Here is a 27,630-nt window from a genome sequence, read left to right as displayed (position 1 = left end):
GATGCTACCACCCCTGGCATGAGCTGTTTCTTTTCACGGGCACACGTCTGAGGCGACTGTAACAAATCTGCATTCTAAAATGTCAGGGGGAAAGTGGAGGAGGGAGGAGGAGCTGGACCCAGCCCTCAGGTGTAAGCAGGTGTGTTGGTCTTGGCGGCGGGAGGGGTGCTTGCCCACAGGACTTGGGGAAGGTCCTACCTGAAACACCGTCATGATGGCCGCCGGGAAGGTGTCAAAGTTGGTGGGGGGAGTCCCATCCTCGAAGTTAAATCTGTGGAGGTAGGATGCATGTCCCATGAGCCTGCCCCCAGCGGCTCCCAGGACTCGGCTCTGCATCCCGTCTCCATAGCAACGCCGCCGGCCTCTCTGCTCGCAGGAAGGCCGGGCAAGTGGTACCCAAGGCCCATCCATCCAAACCACTGCCCCCCAGCTAGGAGGGACGCTGGCGGGGTGCCCTGGGCTAGACTCCAGGGAAAGGGACATTGGAGGTTCTGGGCGGGACTTACTGGCCACCAAAGAGTTGCATTCCCAAGAGGGCGAAGACGACGATGAAGAGGAAGAGGAGGAACAAGAGACTGATGATAGATTTCATGGAGTTCAGAAGAGACACCACGAGGTTTCTGAGAGACGCCCAGTACCTGCCGATGGGGCAGGGAGGGGAGAGGGGTGGTCAGGCCGGGCAGGGGGAGCCGAGTCCAGCTGGCCCCAATTCCGTCCAGGAACCCCACGACTCACTTTGTGACTTTGAAAATGCGCAATAACCTGAGAGCTCGTAACACGCTGATCCCGAAGGACGTCCCCGGCTTGATGACCGCCCAGATGACCTCGAAGATGCTGCCGATGATGACCTGCGGGTGCAGAGAAGGGGGAGCATCAGGTTTGGGGGACTCGGGGGACCCCTGTACGTCACACATCCCCTGGCAGCGTCTCCGGATGTTTCTCTTATGGAAAGCCACTATGCAAAGAAATAGGATGTGGGGGGTGGGGTGGGGGTGGAGCGAAGCACGTGGGGGTGGGGCTAGGATGCAGGGGCGGGGCTTCGTGGCAGGCTAGGATACAACCACATGGCTCAGTGCTAGGGGTGGAGCTAAATGGCAGGGCGTGGCAGGGGCGGGGTTAAGTGGCAGGGGCGCAGCTCAATGGCAGGGTTCAGTGGTGAGGCGTGGCTCAGCCACGGGGCGGAGCTAACTGGTAAGGGTGGAAGTACGTGGCAAGGGTGGGGCTAAGTGGTGGGGATGGGCTCAGCTATAGAGGCTGGGGCTAAACCATAGGGGCGTGGCTAACGGTGGGGCGCGGCGCAGTCCCGGGCGCCTGCGGGAGGAGGGTGGTTGGCAGGGCGTGGCTCAGCAGCAGGGGCGTGGCTCCGGGGTGAGTGTTCACTTAACAGGTGAGGGGGCCCTGGGTGTTTTGCATTGCAAAGAAAGGAAGTCACAAAAGGACCCCCTCCTTCCCCACCAAACCCCTAAACCAAACCAACTCAACTCAACCCCCAAACTCCCCCCGCAAAAAAAGAGAATCGGAGTTTCTGAGAGTAAAGGAACAGGATGGCTGGAGCAGCACCTCTGCTTTCAGAGAAGGGGGCTGAGCGATCCGAGGCCCCCTCCCTCCCCTCTCCGGCTGTCCTATCCAGGCGACACCCCCATCCTCTTCCTCCTCCAGTTCCTTCTTTCTTTTGTGGACGCTGGATCTCCCTATGTAGCCAGTGATTGCTTGGAATTCTCCATCCCCCTACCTCCATCTTCGGAGTGCTGGGATTACAGGAATACCTGACCACGCCCAGACTACCTCTCTCCTTCCCCGCTCCCCCCACCTCCCCCCCCCCCCCCCCCGTGATGAAATCCGGAGAACAAACTCAAAAGAAATCGTGCACTTACCCCACAGTCAAAGCAGTTGAAGGACGAATGGAAATAAGGCCGCGTCCCAAGCCCGTACATTTTTATAAACATTTCGGACATAAAGAGTCCTAAGAAAATGAATTCTGCATAGTCTAGAGGAAAGAAGGAGGAAACGGAAGGAGGTTAGATGTATGGGGGGTAGCGCTTCAAGGTGGCAATGCTTCTGTCCTCAGCCTGGTAGCCAGGGAGAAATAGAATGGTCCAAAGGACACCTTGGCCCAAAGGGCCTCAGTTTCCCCTGTTGCGGGAAAAGGCGAGCAGCGACCCAGCATCTCACCAGCCAGCCAGCATCCACATGCGGCCAGTCTTGTTTTTTGAGGCAGGGTCCGACTATGTAACTGAGGCTGGAGTGCCAACTCTCCATCCTGCTACCTCTGTCTCCCCAGTGCTGGGATTACAGGCATGAACCACCAGGCCTGGCTCAGAGCTGTCTTAGAAGAAGAGAAAGTTCAGCCGGTCTCCATCACTTAGTTCTTTCCCTGGTCTGAAGAAGGTTGGATGGCTGGGAGCCAGTGGCTCACGCCTGTCAGGAGATGGAGGTCTGAGGATCATGGTCTGAAGCCAGCCTGGACAGGAAAGTTTGTGAGACCCTTATTTCCAATTAATCACAGAAAAAAGCCGGAAGTGGTGCTGTGGCTCAAGGAGTAGAGTGCTAGGTTTGAGGAAAAAGGAGCTCAGGGACAGCGTCCAGGCACTGAGTTCAAGCCCCAAGACTGGCAAAAAGAAATAGAGAGAGAGAGAGGGAGAGAGAGAGAGACAGACAGACAGACAGACAGACAGAGACAGAGACAGAGACAGATAAGCTACTGAGAAGGACATAGATATTGTGTTGACTGGTGGCTCCTATAAAAAAAAAAAAACTGGGCTGGGGGTGTGACTTTGTGGTGAGGGCGTGGCTTAGCGGCCGGGGGCGGGGCTTGGCACTAGGGGCGTAGCTCAGAGGTAATGCTCTTGCCTTAGAGTGGTGCTGGCCAACTTAGGCAGTGATGAAGAGACTTCAGTAGATCTTTGAAGAAATGATTCAGATTGACTGTCAACACTGGGGCTTCCACTTTACCTGGTAGGTCTTTTGGGTCCATCTTAAAATCAGAACGCTTTACCTTTTTTAAAACTTACTAGGGATTGAATTCAGGGCCTTGTGCTCTCCCTTGGCTTTCTGGCTCAAAGCTGTGCTCTACTACTTGAGTCATGGCTTCACTTCAGGATTTTTTGGGGGGTAGTTAATTGGAGATGAGTCTCTCAGTCACTTCTACCCAGGCTGGCTTTGAACTGTGATCCGCAGATCTCAACCTCCTGAGTAGCTAGGTTGACAGGCGTGAGCCACTGGTGCCCGGCTGCTTTCTTATTTTAAACAGCACATAAAAGAAATGAGTGTCTAATATTTGAAGACATGGCCAATCAATGCATGATCAATGGGAAATGACTTACTCAGGTTCACATGGTTGGGTTAGGGGCAGGGAAGCCATTGACAATTCAGGGTTCCCTGGTACCCAGAGGAGAGATCTGTTCTCAGACCCAATTTACATTCTGGTCTTCAACTGCCTGGGTTCAAATCTTGGCTTCATCACTTCCAAGCTGTGTAACCCCCCAACAAGTTATTTCACCTCTCAGTTTTCTCAGCTGACAAATGGGGACCAACCAAATGATCTTTACAGACACAAAAGTTCCCAGAAAGAAGTACCAACCTTTATTCCTAAATCAGGCCAGACTGCAAGGTGATTAGTGAGGAGCAAATTAGGAGATTAAAAATAGCCAATCAGAAGACGTTGTAACAGGAAGTCGAGTCCTCATTTATAAGAGACTCTCCAAAGGGATGAAATTCAATTACCAAGGTTGGAAGTAGGACAAGAGGCCCAGAAGGAGATCTGGTCCCTGAGAGGCGTCTGGAACAGGGGGTGGCAGCCAACAGGCCTGGAAATAATCAGGGTTCTAAGGAGACAAGACTCTTGAGGCCTTTCTAGGTCAAAGACATGATTATGGCCTAGGTCAGCTCTGAACCAGGTCAGGAAGACATCAGGAGACAGATTCAAGAGGAAGCAACAAGTAGTGACTGCAGGCTCACAAACCAAAGCCGAGCTATCCGTTTGCCTCCCTGTCTGCCAATTGCTCCTCTTGTTGATTTCTCAGAGCTCTTTACTTTTGAAGACCCACTGGGAACTCTCCTGCTTGACATACTCCTCCTTACTCCTCACAACTGTCCCTTGATTTTCTGGCTATCTCATGGTGATTCCTGAAATTGGGGAACAGGTCCAAAGAGCAAAGCCTTTGGGGGTGCTGGCACCCATAGATGGCTCAGATGGTCTTCCTTGGGGGTGGGAGGAAGATAATCTAAGACTGAGTCCCCAACATAAGGAAAGCCAGAAGGGCCAGAAAGGGAAACAGGAAGGAGGCACAGTCACATGGAGAGCAAGGCAGGAGGATGACAGTGAGCGGCGACAATGGGGGGGTGGGGTGCGCCAGGAGGGGATCCCCCATTTCTAAGAAACTCCACTCCTTAACCATAAATGATTTTAACACCCCAACAGGCATAGAGATCAGATCTGTTTCCACCAAGCTCTCAGGAGGGCCCCATATTTCTCTCTCTCCTACCACCCCTTTCAGTAAGTACCCCATTTGATCTTTCTTGAAAAGACCAGATTGGGATCTAGCTTCCAGCTATCTGGCTAGGGGAAGATAGATGAGCCGAGACATGTAGTTTGAGTCTACCTAAAGGATCCTTGGCAGGCATTGAGAAGTGGTGTGGGCTTTTAAGAGGTGGAGCCTAGCGAGAGGTCCTTAGGCCGTGGGGGGGGGGTGCCTTCCACAGAAGTTGTGGGATCCCAGTCTCTTTCTTTCTCTCCCCCCAACAGTCATCTGACGCGGCCCTGTGCAGACCCACAGTTTGGCTCTCCAAAGCTAAGAGTTCAATAAATGAAGCTCCTTTCTTTACAGAGTCGTCTGCCTCACGCATTTCACGATCCTCACAGATCCCAGGAAGGAGCCGGGAGGACCACAGAGGGAGCACGGAGGGAGCGGGAAAGCCCGTGAGGGTGAGATCAGGGGTCGGGCAGGGGGCGGGGAGCCGCTCCCACTCACAGAGGAAGTCGGAGAGCCACTCGGGCTGGTTGTAGTGAACAATCGCGACGCACAGCGTGTTGAGGGCTACGAGGCTGAGCACGGTCCAGTAGAAGGCCTGAGTTTTCACCATGCGGCGGATGTAGAAGCGCATCCTCCTCTCCTTCTTGTGGAAGAAGGTGGCGTTCTCCACCTTGGCACTCTTAATGCTGGCCCGGGCAAAGGGAGACCCTGTCGGGGAGAGGACGGACAGTGTTAGACACGGGAAGTTCCGGAAGAAACTGAGGGTCTGTTAACTGCCCGAGAAGCTGCGTGACCGGAGCAAGCCATCATGAGCAGGCGATTTGCTTTGTGGACATGGAGCCTGGGTTGACACTGGAGGGCTGAGGCTATCTGCCAGGCCTGACCCCTCCCAATGCCTCTGGGGAGCGCCCCTTGTTGTGGATCCCCGGTAGAGGGGCAGGCCATGAAGCAGCAGCGTGAGTACTTAAAAGGCCTCTAGGCGGAGGAGTTTCACTTTGGGGGTGACCACCGACGAAGGAGCTACGTGTATCCTCGGCTCAGAAGCATTCTCTGAGCATCTATGTGGGTGTTGGTTGCGCACATACTGTATGTATGAGGTGGAATACCACACTGCCCGAAAAAGGGAGGGAATTCTGTCACCTGCCACATGGTGAGCACAGGAGGGCTTTGTGCAGAGCGAAAGAAACCAGCTACAGAGGAACAAACGCTTCACGCCCTCGGTTGCATGTGGGAAAGTCATAGGAACAGAGAGAAGAGAAGAGCGGTGGTTCACAGAGGCTGGGGGAGGGGAGCGGAGGGGAGGAGCGAGCAACGTGCAAAGGAGAGCTTGTGTTCAGGTGATGAAGTTTTGGTTAGCCACAGAGAGCACATTTTAGGGATCAACTGCTCTGCCTTGTGGCTATGGTTAATGATAGCATTTATAGTAAAATTTAAAAATTTCCAGAACAGACTTTTAATATCCTGAGGACACAAAACCCCAGTGGCGCAGTCATGGCCCCAACCGTGGAGCCACGGAGCCACGCCCACATCGGAGCCACGCCCACCACAGAGCCACAGCCCATGGGCAGGTCCACGCCCACCACAGAGCCACAGCCCATGGGCGGGGCCACGCCCACCACAGAGCCACAGCCCATGGGTGGGGCCACGCCCACCACAGAGCCACAGCCCATGGGCGGGGCCACGCCCACCACAGAACCACAACCCATGGGTGGGGCCACGCCCACCACAGAGCCACAGCCCATGGGCGGGGCCACACTCACCACAGAACCACAGCCCATGGGCGGGGCCACGCCCACCACAGAGCCACAGCCCATGGGCGGGGCCACGCCCACCACAGAACCACAGCCCATGGGCGGGGCCACGCCCACCACAGAGCCACAGCCCATGGGCGGGGCCACGCCCACCACAGAGCCACAGCCCATGGGCGGGGCCACGCCCACCACAGAGCCACTTTCCCAGACCAATCCATCAGCTTTTAAAGACAGAAGTGCCAGAGGATTTCAGTTTCCTTTTTATCACTTATAATAATAATAATTATTATTTTTGGAAGAGGGCAGTACGAGAGTTTGAACTCAGGTACTCTTTTGCTAGGAAAAGTGCTCTACCTGTTGAGCCACACCTCCAACCCTAAAGAAAACAGGTGGTGTTTTCTTGTAGCAGCCCCAGTGTGGCGATTCCTCTTGTCACTCAGCTGGCTGCTTTGAAGGAGCATTAGGAGGTTAGGAAAATTCACTTCTTCCCTTTCTGCCCCACTCTCTCAGGGTGGGTCCAGGATGATTGACATGTGGGAGAGCCAATGGAGTGGGAAAGACCTGCCCTGAATGAGAATAGCATCATCCAATAGGCTGGGAGACCTCCCGTGGACTAAGGGGGGGGAAGGGGAGCTAGATTGGATGCTCTGCCTGTCTGTCTGTCTCTGCTTCCTGGCCGCTGTGAAGTGTGCAGCTTGGCCCGGCCACGCCCTTCCTCCACAAGGGTCAACTCCTCCACAGCCCAGAAGCCACAGAACCGCTGACCCGGAGCCCAATTCAAATTTTCCTCTCAAGTGATTTTCTCAGGCACCAATCACGATGACGGGAAAACCCGAGACCCCGCCCAGCTCGCCTACCTCGCCCCCTCCCCAGCCCCGAGGGGAAAAAAAGCTGTGTTTAAAATGACTCATGAGAGAGCGAGGGAAGGGGTGACATGGTCCAAAAAGCAATGTGCTCATTTCCCGACTTACAAGCTGTAACCGCGCTGTGCATCACCTTCGTGGTAACAATCACCAGTAAACAAATAAACAAAAGCCGGGCGCTGGTGGCTCACGCCTGTCATCCTAGCTACTCAGGAGGCTGAGATCTGAGGATCGCGGTTCAAAGCCAGCCCGGGCAGGAGAGACCGTGAGACTCCTACCTCCAATAAACCACCAGAAAACCGGAAGTGGCGCTGTAGATCAAGTGGTAGAGCGCTCGCCTTGAGCTGAAGAGCTGAGGGACAGCGCCCAGGCCCAGAGTTCAAGCCCCATGACCGACAAAAAAAAAAAAAAAAAAAAAAAAAACAAATAAACAAAACCACGCATTGGCCAGCTGCTCCGCTAGACAGCTCAGGGATGGAGGCGTGGCTTGTGTCGGGGGCGTGGCTCAGCCCCGAGGGTGTGGCTTAGCCTGGTGTCTGGGAGCTGGGTGGGCGCGGCTTAGCAATGGGGCGTGGCTCCGAGGTGGGGGCGTGGCTTAGCAGCCGGGAGTGGATCCGAAACAGGCTGTGGCTGGGGGTAGGCGTGGCTCAGCCGTGGGGGGTGTGGCTCAGCAATGCAGACTTGAACAATGAGGCAAAAGGCTGTTAATAATTTTGATCCTAGCTAATCCCAGCTACCCAGGAGGCTGAGGTCTGAGGATCATGGTTCAAAGCCAGCCTGAGCAGGAAAGTCCCTAAGATTCTTCTTATCGCCAATGAACCAGCGAAAAGCTGCAAGTGGATCTGTGGTTCATGTGGTAGAGCAGCAGCAGCCTTGAATGAAAAAGCTCAGACACAGCTCCCAGGCCCTGAGTTCAAGCCTCAACAGTAGCACAAAAGAATAATATTGATAATAATAATACTAATAACTTGCCAGTGGGCATGACTGAGTGCTGCACCCTGCAAGACCAGGTCCTGATGCACGATGGGAATCAGAAGGGCGGGGTGGGGGGATGCTGGCTATTTGTATGAACATGGAATCTACTCCACAATGGTCACATAGGATGAGCAGCAGAGTGAGACCCCAACGCAGGGCAGCCGGGGTCCCCAGGACCAGCGCCCCATCTCTTGTGCAGGGCCGAGCAGCAGAGGGAGGACTCACCGACCGAGGCAATGTCAGCCAGCTGGTCCTCTCCCTCCTCCGGGCTCAGCAGGTCTGTCTTGCTCTTCTTGATAGTGGCTCTCCGCAGGGCTCCAACAGTGGACACGGGAGAGAAGAAGACATTACCTTGTTTTGTACGTGTGTGCATGCAAGCATGTACATGCACGTGCCCCAGTCCTAGGGCTTGAACTCCAGGCCTGGGCATTAGTTAATTAGCTTTTGCACTCAAAGGTGGCGCTCTACCACTTGAGCCACACCTCCACTTCTGGCCTTGGGGATGTTTCATTGGAGACAAGAGTCTCACGGGTGTTCCTGCCTGGGCTGGCCTCAGATCACAATCCTCAGGATCTCAGCCTCCTGAGGAGCTGGGATTGCAGGTAGGAGCCACTGACAGCTGGTGAGCTGAGAGGTTTCTTTCTTTCTTTGTTTTATTTGATTTATTTGTTAGGAGCATACATCCATTATACATGGGGAAACCCATTATCACAATTCCACACACATGTGTGCAGTGTACCCCATCAACCGCATTCCCTCTCTCTCTCTTCTTCCTCCTCCTGCTCTCTCTCTTTTTTTTTTTTTTTTTTTTTTGTCAGTTGTGAGGCTTGAACTCAAGGCCTGGGGGCTGGGAAGGTGGCTCAGTGGTAGAGCGCTTGCCTTGCATGCATGAGGCCCTGGGTTCCATTCCTCAGCACCACATAAGCAAAAAGAAAAAAAGCCGGAAGTGGCGCTGTGGCTCAAGTGGTAGAGCGCTAGCCTTGAGCTGAAGAGCTGAGGGACAGCGCCCAGACCCAGAGTTCAGGCCCCATGACCAGACCCCCCCCCCAAAAAAAATTGAACTCAAGGCCTGGGCACTGTCTAAGGGTCTTTGTGCTCAAGGTTAGTGCTCTACCACTTGAGCCACAGCCCCACTTCCAGTTTTCTGGTGGTTCACTGGAGATGAGTCTCATGGGGGATTTTCTGCCTGGGCTGGCTTTGAACCTCAGATCTCAGCCTCCGGAGTACTAAGATGACAGGCGTGAGCTGCCGGCACCCGGCTGGCCTTGTTTATTTTCAAGGTAGGATCTGGCTTTCTGTCTGGGCTGATCCTTCTACTCTGGCTTCTTGGTGGGGATTACACATGTATACCACTGAGCCCAGCCATTAGATAAGATGCAGTCTTAAAAAAAATTGGGGGGGGGGAGTGTCGACCTGGCCTCAAACTACAATCCTCTGATCTCTGCTGCCTCATTTCCTAGGATGGCAGGTGTGAGCCACCGCACTCCCGCCTGAAATGTCAATTTTCTGTGATTTTCGTTAACCTGGGTGCTACCCGCTGCTTGATAATACTCTGGGAAGATGTGGAAGTAAACCTTGCGCACGGGGTCAGTATTGCCCCAGGGTCCCTGAAGTCCCCGGGAAGGCAGACCCCGCCTCCCCCACCCCGATTCTTCAAGCCATCCTGAGTGACCCTCAGGGTCCACCTCTCCAGTCCCCTGAGAACCAAGCCCCTGGGTCCCCAGAGCGCCCACCAAACGGGGCTCAGGGCAACTTACCATCGAAGGGGTGCCTCTGCTCCACGTCTGTCTCATCCTCAGCGAGGATGACCTCTTCTGGTGGGGGACACACAGGTCAGTGCTCTGTGTCTGGAGGGACCCTGTCAGCCCCCTCCCCCGGGGTTCACTTGTCCTCCCTGGCATACGCCTGTGGGTACAATGCCACCAGCCCCAAGTCTGCAGCCTGATGGCTCCCGGTGCCCAGCCTCATCTCAGCAACAGAAGTCATTTTATGTTTGCTTGGAACCTCAAAGGTTTATATGCTGTGGGGCTTGGTGCAGTGCGGTAGTGCTGGGAGGCAGTGGACCCTTTAAGGGGTGGAGTTTAGCAGAAGGCCCTGAGGTCATTGGGGGTGTGTCCTCAGAGGGGACTAAAGGAGCACACAACAGATCCTTGAGCACCATACCCTGGCAGCTTTGCTTGCTCGGTCTCTTTTTTTTTGGGGGGGGGGGTCCAGTCGTGGGGCCTGAACTCTGGGCCTGGGCGCTGTCCCTCAGCTCTTCAGCTCAAGGCTAGCGCTCTACCACTTGAGCCACAGCGCCACTTCTGGCTTTTTTCTTTTTGCTTATGTGGTGCTGAGGAATCGAACCCAGGGCCTCAGGCATGCAAGGCAAGCGCTCTACCACTGAGCCACCTTCCCAGGCCTGCTTGCTCGGTCTCTACCACACTCATACCACAGGGCCTTTGCACCTGCCATTCCTAACCTCAGAATCCCCAAGTGTTGTTTTTTTTGTTTAACTTCCTTCAAATTTTGGCTCAGATATATCACTTCCCCAGGGAACCACCTAGATGCTTTCACTGTCCTCTGTTCCCAACCCTGCCTCACCTCGCCCCAGTATTCCCATATTCCAAGATTCCCTGCATTTATGTGTCTCGTTTTATACTCCATGCACAAGGCACAGGCTGGGACAGCAGTGGGCATCCAGGAGGTGTCCGGAAGTGTTCTCTGATGGCCGACAAATGGATAGATGCCTACTGTGTGTCAGGTACCGCCCTGACTCAGCGGCCTGGCTGGGGTCATCTTCCTGAGTCCTCCACAGCCCCAAGGGGCCTGCGCAGTCCGCACGTCTGGGTTCAGCCAATTACCAATCAGGTATCAGAAAAAAAGGTGCCCTGGAACTCAGGGCCTCGTGCTCTGGCTTGTTTTTATTTTTTTCACAGCCCTACTTGTGGCTTTTGGGGGGTTCACTGGAGATACAGAGTCTCATGAGCTTTTTCTGCCCGGGCTGGCTTCAGACATGATCCTCAGAATCTCAGTCTCCTACATCGCTGAGATTACAGACATGAGCCACTGTGCCCGGCCACCCTCCACATTCTTGTTGAAATGGGACTGACGTGTAGATCCCTAATCCCAGCCACCCGCCTCAGCTTCCCCACGCTGGCCCCTCCTCCCTGAGTGTTCCCCATGGCGTGGGCAGGGAGGTCTCACCGGCCTTGGAGATCCACTCCATGTACCCGTTGAGCTCACGCTCGATCTGTTGCTGCCGACGGAGCTTTAGGAAAGCCCGCCGGTTCTCCACCCGCTCTCTCTCTTTGGCAAATTCTCTACAGGAGCACAAACAGATCACAGTGTACGGTTATGGAGAGAGAGAGAGAGAGAGAGAGAGAGAGAGAGAGAGAGAGAGAGAGAGAGAACGGTACTTTTGGGGTTCATGGTAGGTGGGGGCAGTGGTGTTCCATAAAGGAAATAAATCTTGTGGGGAGAGTTAGAATCTTCCAGAGATGAGAATCCCTGCCTGTCCCAGATTCCTTACATCCCCTGCCCCCCAGTTAGAGCAAAAACCACAGGCCGGGCCCATCAAGGCTGGCTGTATTCTCCTGTATTCTCAACCCTCCTCCCCCTCCTCCTCCCCCCTCCTCCTCCTCCTCCTCCTCCTCTTCCTCCTCTTCCTCCTCCTCTGCTACTTCAGCCTTTCCTCAAATGAAGCCAGTGAGACTAAGCCAGAGCTTTCTGCTCCAGCCTCTTCCTATTTCCCATCTTCCTCTGGTTGTTGGGAACATGGGTAGATATCTGATGAGCAGGTGGCAGCCACTTTGAGACCATGAGGGAGCCATGTGATTGGAAGCTTCTAGTAAAGGTGTCAGAGTAGAAAGCTGGAAGAATCTGGGGTAGGAGCTATACTACCAGTCCCCAGATTTTTTGTGGAGAAAGACTAATTTATAATTAAGCCCCATTCTTTAAGTCTTAGGGTTTGGTGGACAAGTGTGTGTGTGTGTGTGTGTGTGTGTGTGTGTGTGTTGATTCTGGGGCTTGAACTCAGGGCCCTGGGTTCTGTCTCTTAAATTATTTGCTTAAGGCTGGAGTTCTAGCACTTGAGCCACATCTCCAATTCTGGATCTTTGCTGGTTCACTGGACATAAGAGTCTCACAGACTTTTCTGCCCAGGCTGGCTCTGAACCATGATCCTCAGATCTCATCCTTCTGAGTAGTGGGATGACAGGGGGTGAATTGTGTGCTGTGATTTTCTCCACTGGGAAATAAGGAGAAGAGGAAATCCTATTTATGATCATTTTTGGAAATACACATAAAAGACCCAGGCCCAGGGGCAGAGCTGTGCCTGGTAAAACCAAAGCTCAGCGGCCACACCCTGCGGGGGACTGGACGACTGGCTGGGCATGGGGACACTTACCCGGACAGGACGCCCAGCACGAGGTTCAGCATAAAAAAGGAGCCGATGATGATGAGGGGGATGAAGTACAACCAGTTCCAAGTATTCCCTGAGGCGTCGTTGCTCTGCGGGGTACAAAGCAGGGGTGGGGGGAAGCATGTGAGACTTAAGGAAGATTCCGGCAGGACTTACGGGTTGGAGGACACAGCGCAGGGATTCCTGTCTGGGGCACCGGGGCGTTCCAGGAGCCCAGACATGGCCGGCGGGCGGCGGGAGTTGGGGAATCTCCAGGCACACCTGATCCCCGCTGGATCAGTGATCCCCCAGGAAATAAGAGGGCCTGGCCCATCAGAGTCCCCAGGATGGGGGGTGAGAAGAGAGAGAGAGAGAGGGAGGAGGGAGGGGGGGGTTGAGATGAAGAAACGAGTCTGCGCTCCCCGAGGCGGGGGGGGGGGGGGGGTTTGGGGGTTTGCTGACGTCCGGTGTCTCCAAGATGGACAGCAGGGCCTCGGGCGGGCGCGGCCCATGTCCTGCAGCCTCGACACACACCAGGCGCCGAGGGAGCTCGAAAGTGCTGCGTCCACCCGAGACACAGCGCGGGCACTGCGGGGGGGGGGGGGGGGAAGGGGAGCAGGAAAAGGAGGGGGAGGAGGGAGGAGGAAGAGAGGAAGAATAGAAAGAGAAGGAGGAGGAGGGAGCAGGTGAGGAGGAGGAGGGAGGAAGGAGAGGAAGAATAGGAGGAGGAGGAGGAAAGAAGGAAGAGGAAGAAAGGAAGAGGAGGAGGGGGAGGAGGAGGAGTTGGGGGAGGGGGAGGGGAGGAGGGGGAGGAGGAGGAGGAGGAGGAGGAGTTGGGGAGGAGGAGGAGGGGGAGGAGTTGGGGGAGGAGGAGGAGGGGGAGGAGTTGGGGGAGGAGGAGGAGTTGGGGGAGGAGGAGGAGGAGTTGGGGGAGGAGGAGGAGGAGGAGGAGTTGGGGAGGAGGAGGAGGGGGAGGAGTTGGGGGAGGAGGAGGAGGGGGAGGAGTTGGGGGAGGAGGAGGAGGGGGAGGAGTTGGGGGAGGAGGAGGAGGGGGAGGAGGAGGAGGAGGAGTTGGGGGAGGAGGAGGAGGGGGAGGAGTTGGGGGAGGAGGAGGAGGGGGAGGAGGAGGGGGAGGAGTTGGGGGAGGAGGGGGAGGAGTTGGGGGAGGAGGAGTTGGGGGAGGAGGAGGAGGAGGAGGAGGAGTTGGGGGAGGAGGAGGAGTTGGGGGAGGAGGAGGAGGAGGAGGAGGAGTTGGGGGAGGAGGAGGAGGGGGAGGAGGAGGAGGAGGAGGAGGAGGAGGAGTTGGGGGAGGAGGAGGAGGGGGAGGAGTTGGGGGAGGAGGAGGAGGGGGAGGAGTTGGGGAGGAGGAGGAGGAGGAGGAGTTGGGGGAGGAGGAGGAGGAGGAGTTGGGGGAGGAGGAGGGGGAGGAGGGGGGAAGCAGCGGGCGGCGCTTTCCGGGCCGTGTCAGGGGTTCTGAGCGCGGCTCATGGGGTCCTGGCGTGGTTCCCGGCCCCCGCAGCCCTGCAGCGCCACCGTGGGCTGGGTGCGGCGCCGGCCACGCGTGGGGCGGGCCTGGGGTCAGCTCCGCTTCAGACCCCACGGCCAACCTGCAGCCAGGCCAGAGTGGGGGTCCCCGGGCCCCCTGTGGGTCCCCGAACGCCCGGGGTCTGCCGATGGGAGATCAGCTTGCCTCCCAAGCTGCTGTGACCAAAATCATGGCACAATGGGGGGAGCCGGGCGGCAGGAGGGGTGCGGGGCCAGGGGTCCAGAGGTGCTGAGCTTTCAACAGGAGCGTGTGCATCGAGATCGGGTCTTGCTATGTAGTGTAGCCTGGCCTAGAACTCACGACCTCCGTGCCTCAGGAAGCTGGGGGGGGGGGGGGATTACAGGCGTGTGCACCAAGGCTGGGTAATGTAAAGGAAGTGTGCATCCAAACTCACCAGGACACACACTCAGGGCAGGGTCAGGGCAGAGATTTTCTGGAGCCCCTCCCCTCCACACAGAGTCAGACAATCTAGATCGTCTCAGCAGGACATGCAGGGGTGGGGGGAATAGATCTGATGAAGGGGTCCCGGCTGTCCCCCCAGAAAATCCTTACCAAGCCAGACAAGAAAGAAGAAACGCCTAAGAATCCATTCAGGAAGAAGATAAAAAAGGCAAAAGCTGGGTGTGGCGCCAGTCAGGAGCCTGAGATGGGAAGATCACTCGAACCCAGAAGTTCAAGACCAAATTGGGCAGCGCAAGGAGACCCCAATCCCAAGGACACCGAACAAAACAAAAGCTGGATGCCGAAGATTTACAACCTAGAAGCCTAGCTGCTCCGGAGGCTGAGATCTGGGGATCTGGGGATCAGGGTTCAAAGCCAGCCTGGGCAGGAAAGGTCCACGAGACCCTTGTCTCTGATGAACCACTCCAAAACTGGAAGTGGGGCTGTGGCTCAAAGTGGCAGAGCGCCAGCCTTGAGCGTCCAGGCCCTGAGTTCAAGCTCACGACCGACAAAAAACAAAACCAAACCACAAAAGTCAGAAGTGCAGCTGTGGCTCAAGTGGGAAAGCGCCAGCCTTGAGTGAAAAAGCTCAGGCCCTGAGTTCAAGCCCCAGCACACACGCGCGCACACACACACACACACACACACAGAGCTGGATGTGGTGATGCGTGACTCTCATCCCAGCTACATGAGACCATAAATAGGAGGATCGAGGTCCAGGCTGGCCCAATCAAAAACATGAGATCCTATGTGAAAAATAACCAACTCAAGAAGGGCCCAGAATGCGCAGGGGCGGGGCTTCACGGTGTGGGCGTGGCTTCACAGCAGGGCTGAGGCTCACCGAGAAGTGGGCGTGGCCCACGGGAAGGGGCATGGCCCCCCTCCCCCCCCAGCTAAAGGCGTGGTTTTGTTATGGGGGCAGGGCCTTGCAGTAGGGGCGTGGCTTTTGCTGTGGGCGTGGCTAAGACAGAAGGGGCAATGCTTTACACAGCTCAAGCCCCTAGCAGCAGCTGGGGGCGTGGCTTCACGGCGGGGGCGGGGCTTCACGGTCGAGGTGTAGCCCAGCCTCACGATCAGGAGGTCCTGAGTTCAAACCCCAGACCCACCAAAACATAAAAAATACACAAAAATACATAAAAAGTTTGTCTGGGATGTAACTCCGCTTCGAGCACTTAGCAGAGAGCCTTACCCAGGCCTTGCGCTCCGTCTCCAACACGGATATAAAACAATGGGTAGGATATCACATTTTGCATCATTTGCATTTTGCCACACCACACAACCATCGTAAAACCAAAAACCAAAAACAAAACCAAGTTAAAAATAAAAAATTCAGAAAACGAAAGGAGCCGGGCGCTGGCGGCTCGCGCTTGTCATCCCAGCTACTCAGGAGGCTGAGATCTGAGGATCGGGGTTCAAAGCCAGCCCGGGCAGCAAAGTCCGTGAGACTCCAATCTCCAATTAAACCACCAGAAAACCGGAAGTGGCGCTGTGGCTCATAAAGCACTCGCCTTGAGCTGAAGAGCTGAGGGACAGTGCCCAGGCCCAGAGTTCAAGCCCCATGACTGACAAAGAAAGAAAGAGTTGCCAAGCGCTGATAATCCCAAAGTCAAGTTCAACACATCAACAAGCCAGTTGTTATTACTATTTTCTGAGCCTCTGCTTTGATCCTCTCCTGGGATCTTGGTTTGGTTGATTCTTTCTCTTCCCTTAGCCTGGACTCCAGGATGTCCCGCCTCAGACAGAAAGGACCTGATCTGAAAGACTTTCCCTTTTCTACAGCCCCACCAGGCAGCTCCATGCCAGCATGTTCCTGTCTCAGATTCAACTTGGCAACGCATGCAGTTCAAGGCTGCGTGACTGTCCACTCTGGAGCCTTGGAAAGGAAGGTCGCTTTCCTGTCTGGGTCCCCAAGGCTCAGAAAAGCAGGAACTGACCAAGCCTGGGGAACATGGCGAAATCACATGCTCTCCCCAATCCAGAGGCCCAGGCTGTGCTCCCAAGAACAACAAAAGGTTCTCTAGACTTCCTCCTCCATCCCACAGCCTCTGGAGGGTTTTTTCTTCCTCCTCCTCCTCCTCCTCCTCCTCCTCCTCCTCCTCCTCCTCCTCCTTTTTCTTCTTCTTTTTGATGGAACTCAAGCTTGAAATCAAGGCCACTCATTTGCTAGGCAGGCACTCTAAGGACCACAATCCTCCTATGCACACTTCCTGCATCGCTGGGATTATAGGTGCACAGCACTACACTTCACTGATGATTGAGATGGGGTCTCGCCAGCCTTTTATCCAGGCTGGCCTCCAACCTCAGTCCCCTTGATGTTGGCCTGGGAGGTAGCTAGGTGGTGTTTTGCCAGGGCTGGGGAGACCCTGCCTGCCCCATCCCAGGGGAGCTGCCTGGGAGGTGTGGCGCCTGGAGCGCATCCCAGCCAAATCCTTCAATCCCTTCTGTCTTTTGGTTTCTTTTCTTTTCTTTTCTTTTCTTTTTCTGGAGCCTGACTCATTCAGAAAAAGTATATAGAGGATTAGAAAAAAATACTCTGCTCAGGAGAACAAACGACTCCCCCGCTTGTGAGGTAAAAACGGGGGAAGGTGGGGAAGGTGACGGTGAGGAGGAGGAGGGCGGGCAGGGGGGCCGGGCCGGCCCGCTCCACCGCCCGGGCCATGGGCGCCTGTTCGTTATCGTTATCGTGTTGAGGCCTGTCCCTCCTGCCCGTTTGGATGATGGCTGGTGCGGGCAGCTTATGTGTGGGATCTGCCACCAGCCCATCCCGTGCCCTGGCCTCCAGCGCTCAAGGCTGGTGCTCTACCCCTTGAGCCACAGCTCCACTTCCGGCTCCCTCCCCCGCCCCTGGTGAATTAGAGATAAGAGTCTCACAGACTCTCCGGGCTTTGAACTTTCATCCTTCAGATCTCAGCCTCCGGCGTCGGGGGGATTGCAGCACGCGCCGCAGAGCCCAGCTCGATTTTCCCACATATTTACATTTCCCCTATTTATGGACGTGGGAGCCTGAGCCCCCCCCTCGGGCTGCTCTCAGCTTCGTCCCCCCCCTCGGGCTGCTCTCACCTTCGTCCCCCCCCCCCCTCGGGCTGCTCTCAGCTTCGTCCCCCCCACTCGGGCTGCTCTCAGCTTCGTCCCCGGTTGATAAAGAACTCGGGGTGCTCTCAGCTTCGTCCCCGGTTGATAAAGAACTCGGGGTGCTCTCAGCTTCGTCCCCGGTTGATAAAGAACTCGGGGTGCTCAGCCTGACGCGCACCTCCGGCGGGTGGAAGGTAGCACCCTCACGCCTGCCCCCAAAAAGTTTCTTTTACCAGGAACCCAAGAGGGTGCGGGAGGAAATAAATGGATTCAAAACCAAACCAAACCCCAGCCATGGACGGGAAGCAGACACAACGCTTTCTCCCTGAGACGCAATTGTCACCTTCCTCCGGGCAGCCCTCGGGGATTGCCCGGGCAGGACCTCCACCCGAGCCCAGCAGCCCGTCCCGCCCCGTAGAACCCCCTGGCTTTGGCTTATCAGGCGGTTTCCCTCCCCACACCGCCAGCCACAGAGTCGGTACGTAATAATAATCAGAGCGGGCACCAGGGCTCACACCCGTCAGCCTAAGCGACTCAGGAGGCTGAGACTGGAGGAGGACTGCGGTTCGAAGCCAGCCCAGGCAGGAAAGCCCCTGAGCCGCTGATCTCCAACGGGCCACGCAAAGCCAGAAGTGGCGCGGTGGCTCCGGCAGCAGCCGCTAGCCTTGAGCACAGAGGCTCAGGGACCGTGTCCAGGCCCTGAGTTCGATTCCCACGATGGGAAAAGAAGCTGGACATGGAACCGCGGTTCAAGTGGTAGAGCACCAGCGTTGAGCAAGAGAAAAGCTCAGAGACAGCACTGAGGTGGCGAGTTCAATCCCCAGGCCAGCCACAGAAGCGGGCTGCGCCCCAGCGCGCCTCCCCGCCAGCATGCGCAGCGCCCTGGGCTCAGGCCGCCTTCCCGGGCTCCCAGCCCTGGCCGCGGCACTCACGTTGTAGAGGAGGTCGGTCCACCCTTCCATGGTGATGCACTGGAACACGGTGAGCACCGCGAACAGGATGTTGTCGAACTGAGTGATGCCGTTGTTGGGGCCCTCCCAGTAGGGCTTGCAGCTCGTCCCGTTGGGGCAGGTGCGGGCGGGCTCCTCTACCCCGCACGGGGCCGGAGACTCGCCCTGAATGTCATCTGCCAGAGGAAAGGGCCGGGGTCAGCACCGTCCGCTGGACTGAGACACAAGCACCCCACGTGGTTGGGAGAGGGCAATAAGATCATTTTATCCGTGTGTGTGTGTGTGTGTGTGTGTGTGTGTGTGTGTGTGTGTGTGTGTGTGTGTGTGTGTGTGTGTTGGTCCTGGGACCTGAACTCAGGGCCTGGGCACTGTCCCTGAACATCTCTGCTGAAGGTGAGTGCTCTACCACTTGAGCCACAGCACCACTTCTGGTTTTCTGGTGGTTTATTGGTGCTAAGAGTCTCATGGACTTTCCTGTCTGGGCTGGCTTTGAACCATGATCCTCAGATCTCAGCCTCCTGAGTAGCTAAGATGACAGGCGTGAGCCACTGGCACTTGACTCTATGGGCTAATTTTGCTCTAGGAGAGGTTGAGTTTTTGGAAGGCTATAAATTGGCCTTAGATTGGTGCTTTAGCTGAATCTTATAAATGATATCTATTATTAATGTTAAAAATATTTCCTCATTTTCTTTATGAGTTTTTCCTTGACTTGTGGATAATGAAGAAATAACTCTTTGAAAAAAACCCACAATACCCTCATACAGAGAAAGAGAGAGAGAGAGAGAGAGAGAGAGAGAGAGAGAGAGAGACTATAAGGAATTCTCATGTAACTATTTCAACGCTGGGCCTATCCTGTTTGCTCTGAATGTTCTCTCCAGACTGTTTTTGCTTTGCTTATTATACTATTTTAAACCCAGCAGCTCAGCTAGCCCCGTATCAATTAAGAAGAGATGGCCCTTGGTTTCCAAGCGCCCCTTATTTTGCTTTTCCGTTAGAGGCTCAGCTAAGCGATCGGCGCCTTGCTTTCGTTAGGCGCTGGATCTGGCGCAGTGGCCGTCTGGGCCGATGCCGCCGTGTGGTCTCAGGCGGGCATGGGGACAAATCTGTCGCGTGCCTGGCGTTGTCCTTCTGTGGTCTTGCTGCTGTCTTTCCTTCTTGACAAGTTCTGGGTTTGTTCTGGGGAGCTGTTCTGGGGGCGAAGAACACCCAGCACAGAGAGTCCCTGCCCCTGCCGCGGGGTGGGAAACGGAGCTCAATTTCCTCCCCAAATAGCAGGAGGCAGATTGTGCAAATACCAGGAGGAGGGAGGAGCGTGGCAGGGAGCCCCTCGCTCTTTGCTGGAGATGGAGGGCAGCTTCCAGGGGTGGGGGAGCTGCGTGCTAATGGCCACATGCTGGCCGCTGGCCCCTGGGACCTCAGCAACTCATATTCTGGGCCAGAGCAGCAGGTCTGGATTCAATGCCGTGACATTTCCTTCCTTCCTTCCTTCCTTCCTTCCTTCCTTCCTTCCTTCCTTCCTTCCTTCCTTTCCTACCTTTCTCCCTTCCTTCCTCTCTCCCTTCCTTCCTTTCTTTACTAAGACAGACAGGATCTGGCCTGAAATTCTTGACCCTGTTGCCTCAGCCTCTCCAGTACTGAGATTACAGGCATGTGCCACCACACTGGGTTGAATGCCACTTCTAAGGACCGGTTGGGTGGAAACTCCTTTGGATGATGAATGGACGTTCATAACTACAATGAGGTCTGTCCAACAAGAAAAGGAACAGAAGTAACAAAGAAATAAGGAGATGAAATGAATACACAAGAAAAGAAAATGTGTAAAAGTACAACCTTTCCATTCAACAACCCCAACAACATTTCAGTATTTGTATGGCAGGGAGGAGCCTTTACTTTATCAACTCCCAACTCCCACTGGACCACGCCCAGGAGGAAGAAAAGAAATGGTGGTTAGAAGATTCCTATGGCCTGTAGAAAAAAAAATCCTAATGGAGAAGAAACCACACTGGGCATGGTGGCGCATGCCTGTAATCCCAGCTCTTGGGAGGCCAAGAAAGGAGGACCAAGAATTGGAGGCCATTGGGGGCTGGGAAGGTGGCTCAGTGGTAGAGCGCTTGCCTTGCATGCCAGAGGCCCTGGGTTCGATTCCTCAGCACCACATAAGCAAAAAGAAAAAAGCCGGAAGTGGCGCTGTGACTCAAGTGGTAGAGCGCTAGCCTTGAGCTGAAGAGCTGAGGGACAGCGCCCAGGCCCAGAGTTCAGGCCCCATGACCGGACCCAAAAAAAAAAAAAAAAAAAAGAATTGGAGGCCATGGGGCTGGGATGGTGGCTCAGTGGTAGAGCGCTTGCCTGGCATGCCTGAGGCCCTGGGTTCGATTCCTCAGCACCACATAAGCAGAAAAAGCCGGAAGTGGCGCTGTGACTCAAGTGGTAGAGCGCTAGCCTTGAGCTGAAGAGCTGAGGGGCAGTGCCCAGGCCCAGAGTTCAAGCCCCACAACTGACCAAAAAAGAAAAAGAGAAAAGAAAGAAAGAATTGGAGGCCAGCCTCAGCTACATAGTGGAAAAAACAAGGAAAGAAACAAATGCCACTACTGTCACACAGCAGACAACAGCGAGCTGCTGCCTTAATGAATGCCGGTGGGAGGGTGAGACCAGGGAAGAACTCCATCGGCAGAACTAGCAAGAGACACCACTGGCGGAGGAGAAGCTGGAACTTTCTCAGTCCTCCACTCAGTTCCCAGCGTAACCCCTGGGCAGCCTACTTGTGTTAGCCTAGTTAATTGGGGTGTCCCCATTTTTCCCAGGCCTCCAGTAGCCCCCAAAATCTGGGGGTCATGTGTGGATATAATCTGTCATTGGTTTTCCAGGTTATAAATGGCTGCAAATCAGAAGTGGAAGGGAGGGATCCTGTTCCTCAGATACTTTGCCTGCCTGCCTGCCTGCCTGCCTGCCTTCCTTCCTTCCTTCCATTCTTTCTTTCTTTCTTCTTTCATTTTTCCCTGTGAGCTCTTAGAAAACAGGAAGCTCTTTCTACTTTGCCTTCGAGTTTTGGGGTGTTTCGGAGGTGCTGGCTGACAGGATCTGGGCTGGGCCTGGTGAGAGCCTGTCTATCTTTAGCAATGACGCCCAGAGGTGTTTTCACGGCAGCCCCCCCCCCCCCAACCACGAAGTGCACGAAGCACTCCGAGGGTTGTTTCTAGAAAAAAACATATATATATATATATATATATATATAAAAATCACCAGCCAGCCAGGCTGAGGGATTTGGTTAGAAATACATTTTAAAATTAACCTGCTGCCGGGGTGTCTGCGTGGATCTGTCTTACTCACACGCCTTATATTTTTAATCAGGAGCTTTTTTCAGTTTTCTTCCTAAACGGGGGCGTCTGGACCCTCCAGGGGCTGCACCCACATACATCAGCACCCCTCCCCCAACACCACCCCAAGACCCCACTCAGACCCCAGCCAGCCGCTTGGATGGGGGGGGGGGTCAGGGAGACCGCAGGAAACCTGAAAAGGCCCGGGATCCTGGGGTTTTGCAAGTCCTCCCCTCCCGCCCCCTAACCCCCCCTCATGAGGCCAGGTGCAGAAATAGCTCTGCCTCAATTAACACCTTCCTCATTGCGGAAGGAATAATTGGGGCGCCCCATGCCGAGGGAGCGCTCCCAAGCCTGGGAGAGGAAAAGAAGGGAGAGGAGGAAACCCCGCCCTTCTGGAAGGATCGTAGTTCCCCCTCCCCACCACCACTGGAGGGGATGGGGCAGCCCCAGCTACCTTGGGATCCGCCTGGGGTCAAGGGGGCGGGAGAATGGGGGTGCAGGGTGGAGCCCCCCCAGGCGGAGTCCCAGCTTCTCCCTTCAGTCTGCTCCTCCCAGGGCTTGTGAGGGCAAAGCTGTGATTGGCCGTCCACGAACCTGCTGGGCCTGTGGTTCTGATTGGGTGAGGACTACTACCCCTGCTGGCCCCACAATTCTGATTGGCCACCCCAGGACCCTGCTGGTAAATGTGGTTCTGATTGGGTGGCGTCCAGAACCCTGCGGGTCCCATGATTCTGATTGGCCATCCCAGGCCCTTGCTGATACCACAATTCTGATTGGGTGAGGCCTATAACCGTGTTGGTCCCTTAGCTCTGATTGGCTATCCCAGGACGCTGTCGGTCCCCCATTCTGAACGGCCATCCCAGGACCCAGGAGATGCTGAGGTTGGGGTTCATTGCTCCCTAACAGGCAGCAGGCCGGAGCCCCGTCCTAGCCAGGCGTGGGGCCCTGCTCAGGATGGCGCTGGGCCGGCCGCTGTGCACTGCGCCGTCCCGTGCGCCCCTGCCGCTCTCCACCGCCCTGCCTTCCTTTCCTCTCTCCTGTCAATGTCGAGGAGCCAGGCCTCGAACCCAGGGCCTTGAGCCATCTGGGGACGCAGGACATCTGAAGGCAGCTCTCCCAGCTGCGGGGGGGAGGGGGGGAGGAAGGATGGCTCCAGTTTTTCCTGCTCCAGAAGGAGAGTGGAACCCCCTACACACACACACGCACGCACACACACACACACACACACACACACACACACACACACACACACACACACCATGCTGCTCACACCTACCTGTCCCCTCTTCAAAGCAGGTGGTATGAAATTTCCCCATATAAAATTCTAACCCTATGATTGCAAAAATAAGGATTGCAAAAAACAGGAGGAGGCCGATCTGCAGCAGGGGAACCATGGCCTTCATGATCGACTTCAGGACGACTTGTAAACCTAGGGGGGACATGGAGAGAGGAGGCCCGCGGCCCATCAGCAAGCCCCCCCCAGCCGGCCCCCAGCCCTCTCCCCAGCCCCCCCACAGCCAGAGCTACACGGATGACCCTGTAGAGACTGGCTCCTCACCACAGGCAAACGCCTTTCCTATTTTAGTCTGGTTAATTATCTTCGTCAGCACTTGGCTTGGGTGCTGTCCCTGAGCCTTTTTTCCCCTTCTCAACCCTGGTGCTCTACTACTTGAACTACAGCTCTACTTCTTGCTGGTTAACTGGAGATGAGAAGCTCATGGACTTTCCTGGCTGGGCTGGTTTTGAACTGCTGTCCTCAGATCTTCTGAGGAGCTAGGATTACAGGTGTGAGCTACCTGCATCTGGCTTCTATTTCTTTTTTTTTGGGGGGGGGAGGTTGGGATGGGGACTTGAACTCAGTATCTGATGCTTCCACTCCTTGGCTGGCACTCTACCACCTGAGCCACGCATCCAACCTTTGCTTTTATGGCCAACTCCTGACACGCAGTCCCGACCCTGCATGCTGTGCCCACACATTTGCCATGCAGCCATCCTTGGCGAATGAGAAAGGAAGAGAATCTAGGGGAGGAGGTTCACCCCTGTCAACCTGTAAGAATTCAGGGGAGCTTCTTGGGGCTTGGGAATTTTTTTTAATGAAGTGATAAAAAAGCAAACAGTTCGTTATGAACAGCCTCTCTCTTAGCCTCAGCCTTCCTATCTGTGAAATGGGTGAACAGGGCAGTTCTTCCTGTATACAGGAGGTACTCAATAGCTGCACATTGGTATACAGCTGGTGCTCAGGTAAATGGGAATAGGCATTGCCAACCAGTTTTTCCCACTTGCTAAATCCGGGTTTGACTGCTTCTCAGCCACATGACCCTGCTCCCATTTTTCTTCCCTTCTCAGTCATCCTGAGGCTCGCTTTCCCCCTCTATAGAAATGGACATGGCCAATGTGAGGGGTGAGGATTCAGACTGAGGGTCATGGGTGGGGTGTGGTCACTGGGGAATCCCTGACACACACTGAGGACCTTCCGAAGGGGGGGGGCAGAAACTGAGTGCTCCCGGAGTCCCCGAGCGAAGCCCCAGGCCTGGTCAGTCACTCACGTACTTGGGATTCCAGACACCAGCTTGAGCGGCCGTAGAACCCGAACTGCCCTCAGAGTTCGCAGGTCAAACTCCGTCCCAACGGTGGCCAAGATACTGGAAGAAAAGCGCCAGGGGAGAAGAGAGAAGGTGGGTTTGAGGAGCTGGCACACAGGCAGACGACTGAGACCAGAACCTGAGATTCTCTTGCCTTGGACCCCGTGAGAGCCGGGATTACAGGTGTGCACTACCCTGCTTGCTCGGCACAAGGTGATTTATAAAATTCTATAAATTCACAGCTGGGTGACCTCAAATAGATTCCACAGCCCACAATCTGAATGAATCATGGGTAAGCCCAAGGCAATGGAGAGTGGGGGTGGGGGCGGGGGGGGGAGCTAGAGAAATGGCAGCTGGTTTTAAGGCTCAACAAGCAGAAAAACAGTCCAGGCTGGGAGTGCATGCCTGTAATCCCGGCCCTGAAGAGACTCCGGCAGGAAGGATTAGGGATTTACAGCCTGCCTGGGCTACACAATCAGATTCTGTGTCAAAACCACACCAAACCGAACAGTCTTAAATCTTCAGGAGTTCACATCTAGGCAGGCTGACCTTAGGCAGGTGACTTCCATGCTCCGCGCCTCCATTTGTCCTTGTGTAACCCCTGAAAGCCGTGTGAGGCTTGAATGACTCGACAGTCTTGCAGAAGCTGTCATTTTCAGCACCACAAACTCCCTATGCCCGTAGGCGACTAGAAATGAAGGGCAAGTGCTCTCAAATGGAGGCCAGCCCAGGGAACGAAAGCCCTTTTTGAGGGGGTTAATGTTTGAATCTAAAGTGTCCCTCAAAGGAAAGCTTGGCTCACCAGGCAAAGGCACTAAAGTTAGGAGGTGGAGGTACCGTTAAGGGGCGGGGCCTGGAGGGAGGGAGGGAGGTCATGGGGGCAGGGCGTCCTCCCCTCTGGCCTTCCTGTGGCTCCTCGCAGCCATGAGCTGAGCAGCTCTGTCCCACCACAGAGCAAATGCGGTACCAGCCACACACCTCGCCCCGAAACCACGAACCCCAAATAAGCCTCTGCTTTCTTTGAAGTTGGTGGGATTAGGGAGGAAAGCTGACCCACAGGGAGCACCTCTCAATCAAAGCCTGGGGGAGGTGGGCCGAGCCCCCCCCCCCCCGGTTTCTCTCTCTGTCTCTCTGTCAGGAGTGAGCGGGTGTGCGTCCGTCCGTCCACCTTGAGGTTGATTGTACATGCTAATTCTCCTCTTCCCCGACCAACTTTCTTTCGTACTCGTCTGCTTACGTGCTGTCTTACTGTCATTGTAAAGGTGATGTGCAGGGAGATGACGGATTCCATTTCTTTCCGGACGATGTGGCCTCTTGCTTACTCTCCCTGCTTATTTGCTTTGTAAGACAGTCTCACTGTGGAGCCAGGGCTTGTCCTTGAACTCGTGATCTCCTGGGGTGTGCCTGGGCCAGGCCTGAGCACCCTGCTCAGCTCCCTCCAGCTCACTTTCCTCCTGTTAAATTTGGGTTCCTCAAATTCTTTCCCACAGATCACCGGGAGATTCCTGCCTCCCGCTCTCTTCTTCTTTTTGGCAGCTAGGAGCCGTCAGTTTGGGTTGGCACAACGAGCCGCACGCATTGGCTGAGTTTCCAGGCATTGGCTTGACAGCTATGAACTGAAGCACGACAGCATGCCTGAGCCTAGACAGGCCATGGGGGGACAAAGAATCCGGGTCCAGGGAACTTGAAAGGAGGGGGCGTGGCTCGGCGTGGGGGCGTGGCCAAGTGAGGCGCAGCACCCAGGGGGCCTGGTCACTCTCACAGGCGTGGCTCAGCATCAGGACGTGGCCTGATGATCAGGGGGCGTGACCAATGATTGGGCGTGCCTCTGCATCGGGGGCGTGGTCCTGTTGGGGGCGTGGTTCGTCTCGGGGGCGTGGCTTGACAATGAGCACTTGCCTAGCACACGAGAGGGCCCTGGGTGCTGCCAGGATCCCAAAAGCGTCCAGATTAGCATAGTCCAGCATGGAAGTTCACATTGTTCCAGTAGCTACTTAAAACGAAAAATAAACAACCGTGAAGTTAATTTGTATGTGCTGTGTTGGTCCTGGGGCTTGAATTCGGGGCTCAGGATGCTGTCCCTGAGATTTTGTGCTCAAGGCTGTCTCTCTACCACTTGAACCACTATTCCACTTATGGGTTTTTGGTGGATTTTTTTTTTTTTGGTGATTAATTTGGGCTATGAGTTTCATGGACTTTCCTTCCCCAGGCCAGCTTTGAATCCTGATTCTCAGATCTCAGCCTCCTGAGTAGCTAGGAACACAGGCCTGAGACATGGACGTCCAACTAGAACCTCACACAATGTACATGCTGGGGAATTTTTTTTACCATGCTGTATTGCTTAGGAAAGAAAAGAAAATTTAAAAGCCAGGAAGGAGATTGCTTCTGTACTGAACATCTCTAAACATTTTTTGTCATTAAAATATATATGTACACACACACACACACACACACACACACACACACACACACATATTTGGTGCCAGTACTGGGAAATGTCTCAAGCTTTCTAGCTCAAGGATGGGACTCTACCACTTGAGCCACAGCTCCACTTCTGGCTTTTTGGTAGTTCACTGGGCATCAGAGACTCACAGACTCCAGCCCAGGGTAGCTTCAAACCTTAGTCTTCAGCTCTCAGCCTCTTGAGTAGCTAAGGATTATGGGCATGAGCTACCACATCAAGCTTCTTTGTGACTTTCAATGGGTTGAATGCAATGAATAGAAGCCATGATATGGAGAGACAACCACATTATAAATTAATAATTACCATCATTATTATTATTTGTAAGTTTTCTCTGAGGAGCCTTGGTGAAACTAGTTTCTCAAGTGCTGGGAATACAGGCATGTGCTCTGTTGCCCAGCCAAATGATCATTCCATGATTTCCTTTTTAATCTGGTGCGTATTCTACATTGACCATGGTTCTCATGCAAAGGCTACATGTGGTCAGCAGCAGCTGAGCTGCACAGCACAGGGTGAAAGCCAGACACCTAAGCAAAGATGTGAAGAAGCAAGAGAGTTGAGGAGAAAAACCAAGGCAGACAAAGAGCAGGTGCAAAGGTCCTGAGGCTGGAGCATACCTGGAGCCCAGAGACAAGAGGGGTGGGAGGAGATGAAGAGGGGCGGGAGGAGATGGAGTGAGTGGTGGTGGGGCAGGTGAGTCAGAATGAAGGCCTTTTTGCTTTTATCCCTAAGTAAGATGAAAGTCATGGGAAGTTCTGAGCACAGAGAGGACTTGAACTGAGTTGCAGTAAAATACAACCCCAAGCCCAGTGCTGGTGG

At 54.9% G+C, this 27,630-nt stretch overlaps 1 protein-coding gene across 6 annotated transcripts in view; it reads right to left on the bottom strand.

Annotated features, from left to right (window-relative positions):
* Positions 1 to 27,630, bottom strand: part of Cacna1a (calcium voltage-gated channel subunit alpha1 A) — a 120,141-nt gene that overhangs the window by 65,432 nt on the left and 27,079 nt on the right. For 3 of the 6 annotated variants that reach the window (XM_070008495.1, XM_070008496.1, XM_070008501.1), the window contains exons 3-14: positions 24,319 to 24,410; positions 23,045 to 23,197; positions 18,434 to 18,627; positions 12,449 to 12,552; positions 11,248 to 11,363; positions 9,821 to 9,875; positions 8,287 to 8,381; positions 4,971 to 5,180; positions 1,875 to 1,987; positions 736 to 848; positions 507 to 638; positions 199 to 271 (exon numbers count right to left, since the gene is read on the bottom strand). In XM_070008495.1, the coding sequence (XP_069864596.1) occupies positions 199 to 271; positions 507 to 638; positions 736 to 848; positions 1,875 to 1,987; positions 4,971 to 5,180; positions 8,287 to 8,381; positions 9,821 to 9,875; positions 11,248 to 11,363; positions 12,449 to 12,552; positions 18,434 to 18,627; positions 23,045 to 23,197; positions 24,319 to 24,410 (1,450 nt within the window). Of the gene's footprint in view, positions 1 to 198; positions 272 to 506; positions 639 to 735; positions 849 to 1,874; positions 1,988 to 4,970; positions 5,181 to 8,286; positions 8,382 to 9,818; positions 9,876 to 11,247; positions 11,364 to 12,448; positions 12,553 to 18,433; positions 18,628 to 23,044; positions 23,198 to 24,318; positions 24,411 to 27,630 lie in introns of all 6 variants that reach the window. The other 3 variants (XM_070008497.1, XM_070008500.1, XM_070008499.1) reach the window with 2 other exon arrangements.

The sequence above is a fragment of the Dipodomys merriami genome, unplaced genomic scaffold, assembly GCF_024711535.1.
Source record: "Dipodomys merriami isolate MVZ:Mamm:240054 unplaced genomic scaffold, mDipMer1.0.p SCAF_70, whole genome shotgun sequence".
In the NCBI taxonomy this organism is placed as follows: domain Eukaryota; kingdom Metazoa; phylum Chordata; class Mammalia; order Rodentia; family Heteromyidae; genus Dipodomys; species Dipodomys merriami.
The sequence above is the reverse complement of the archived record's forward strand: the minus strand, read 5'-3'. Positions and strand labels throughout refer to the sequence as shown.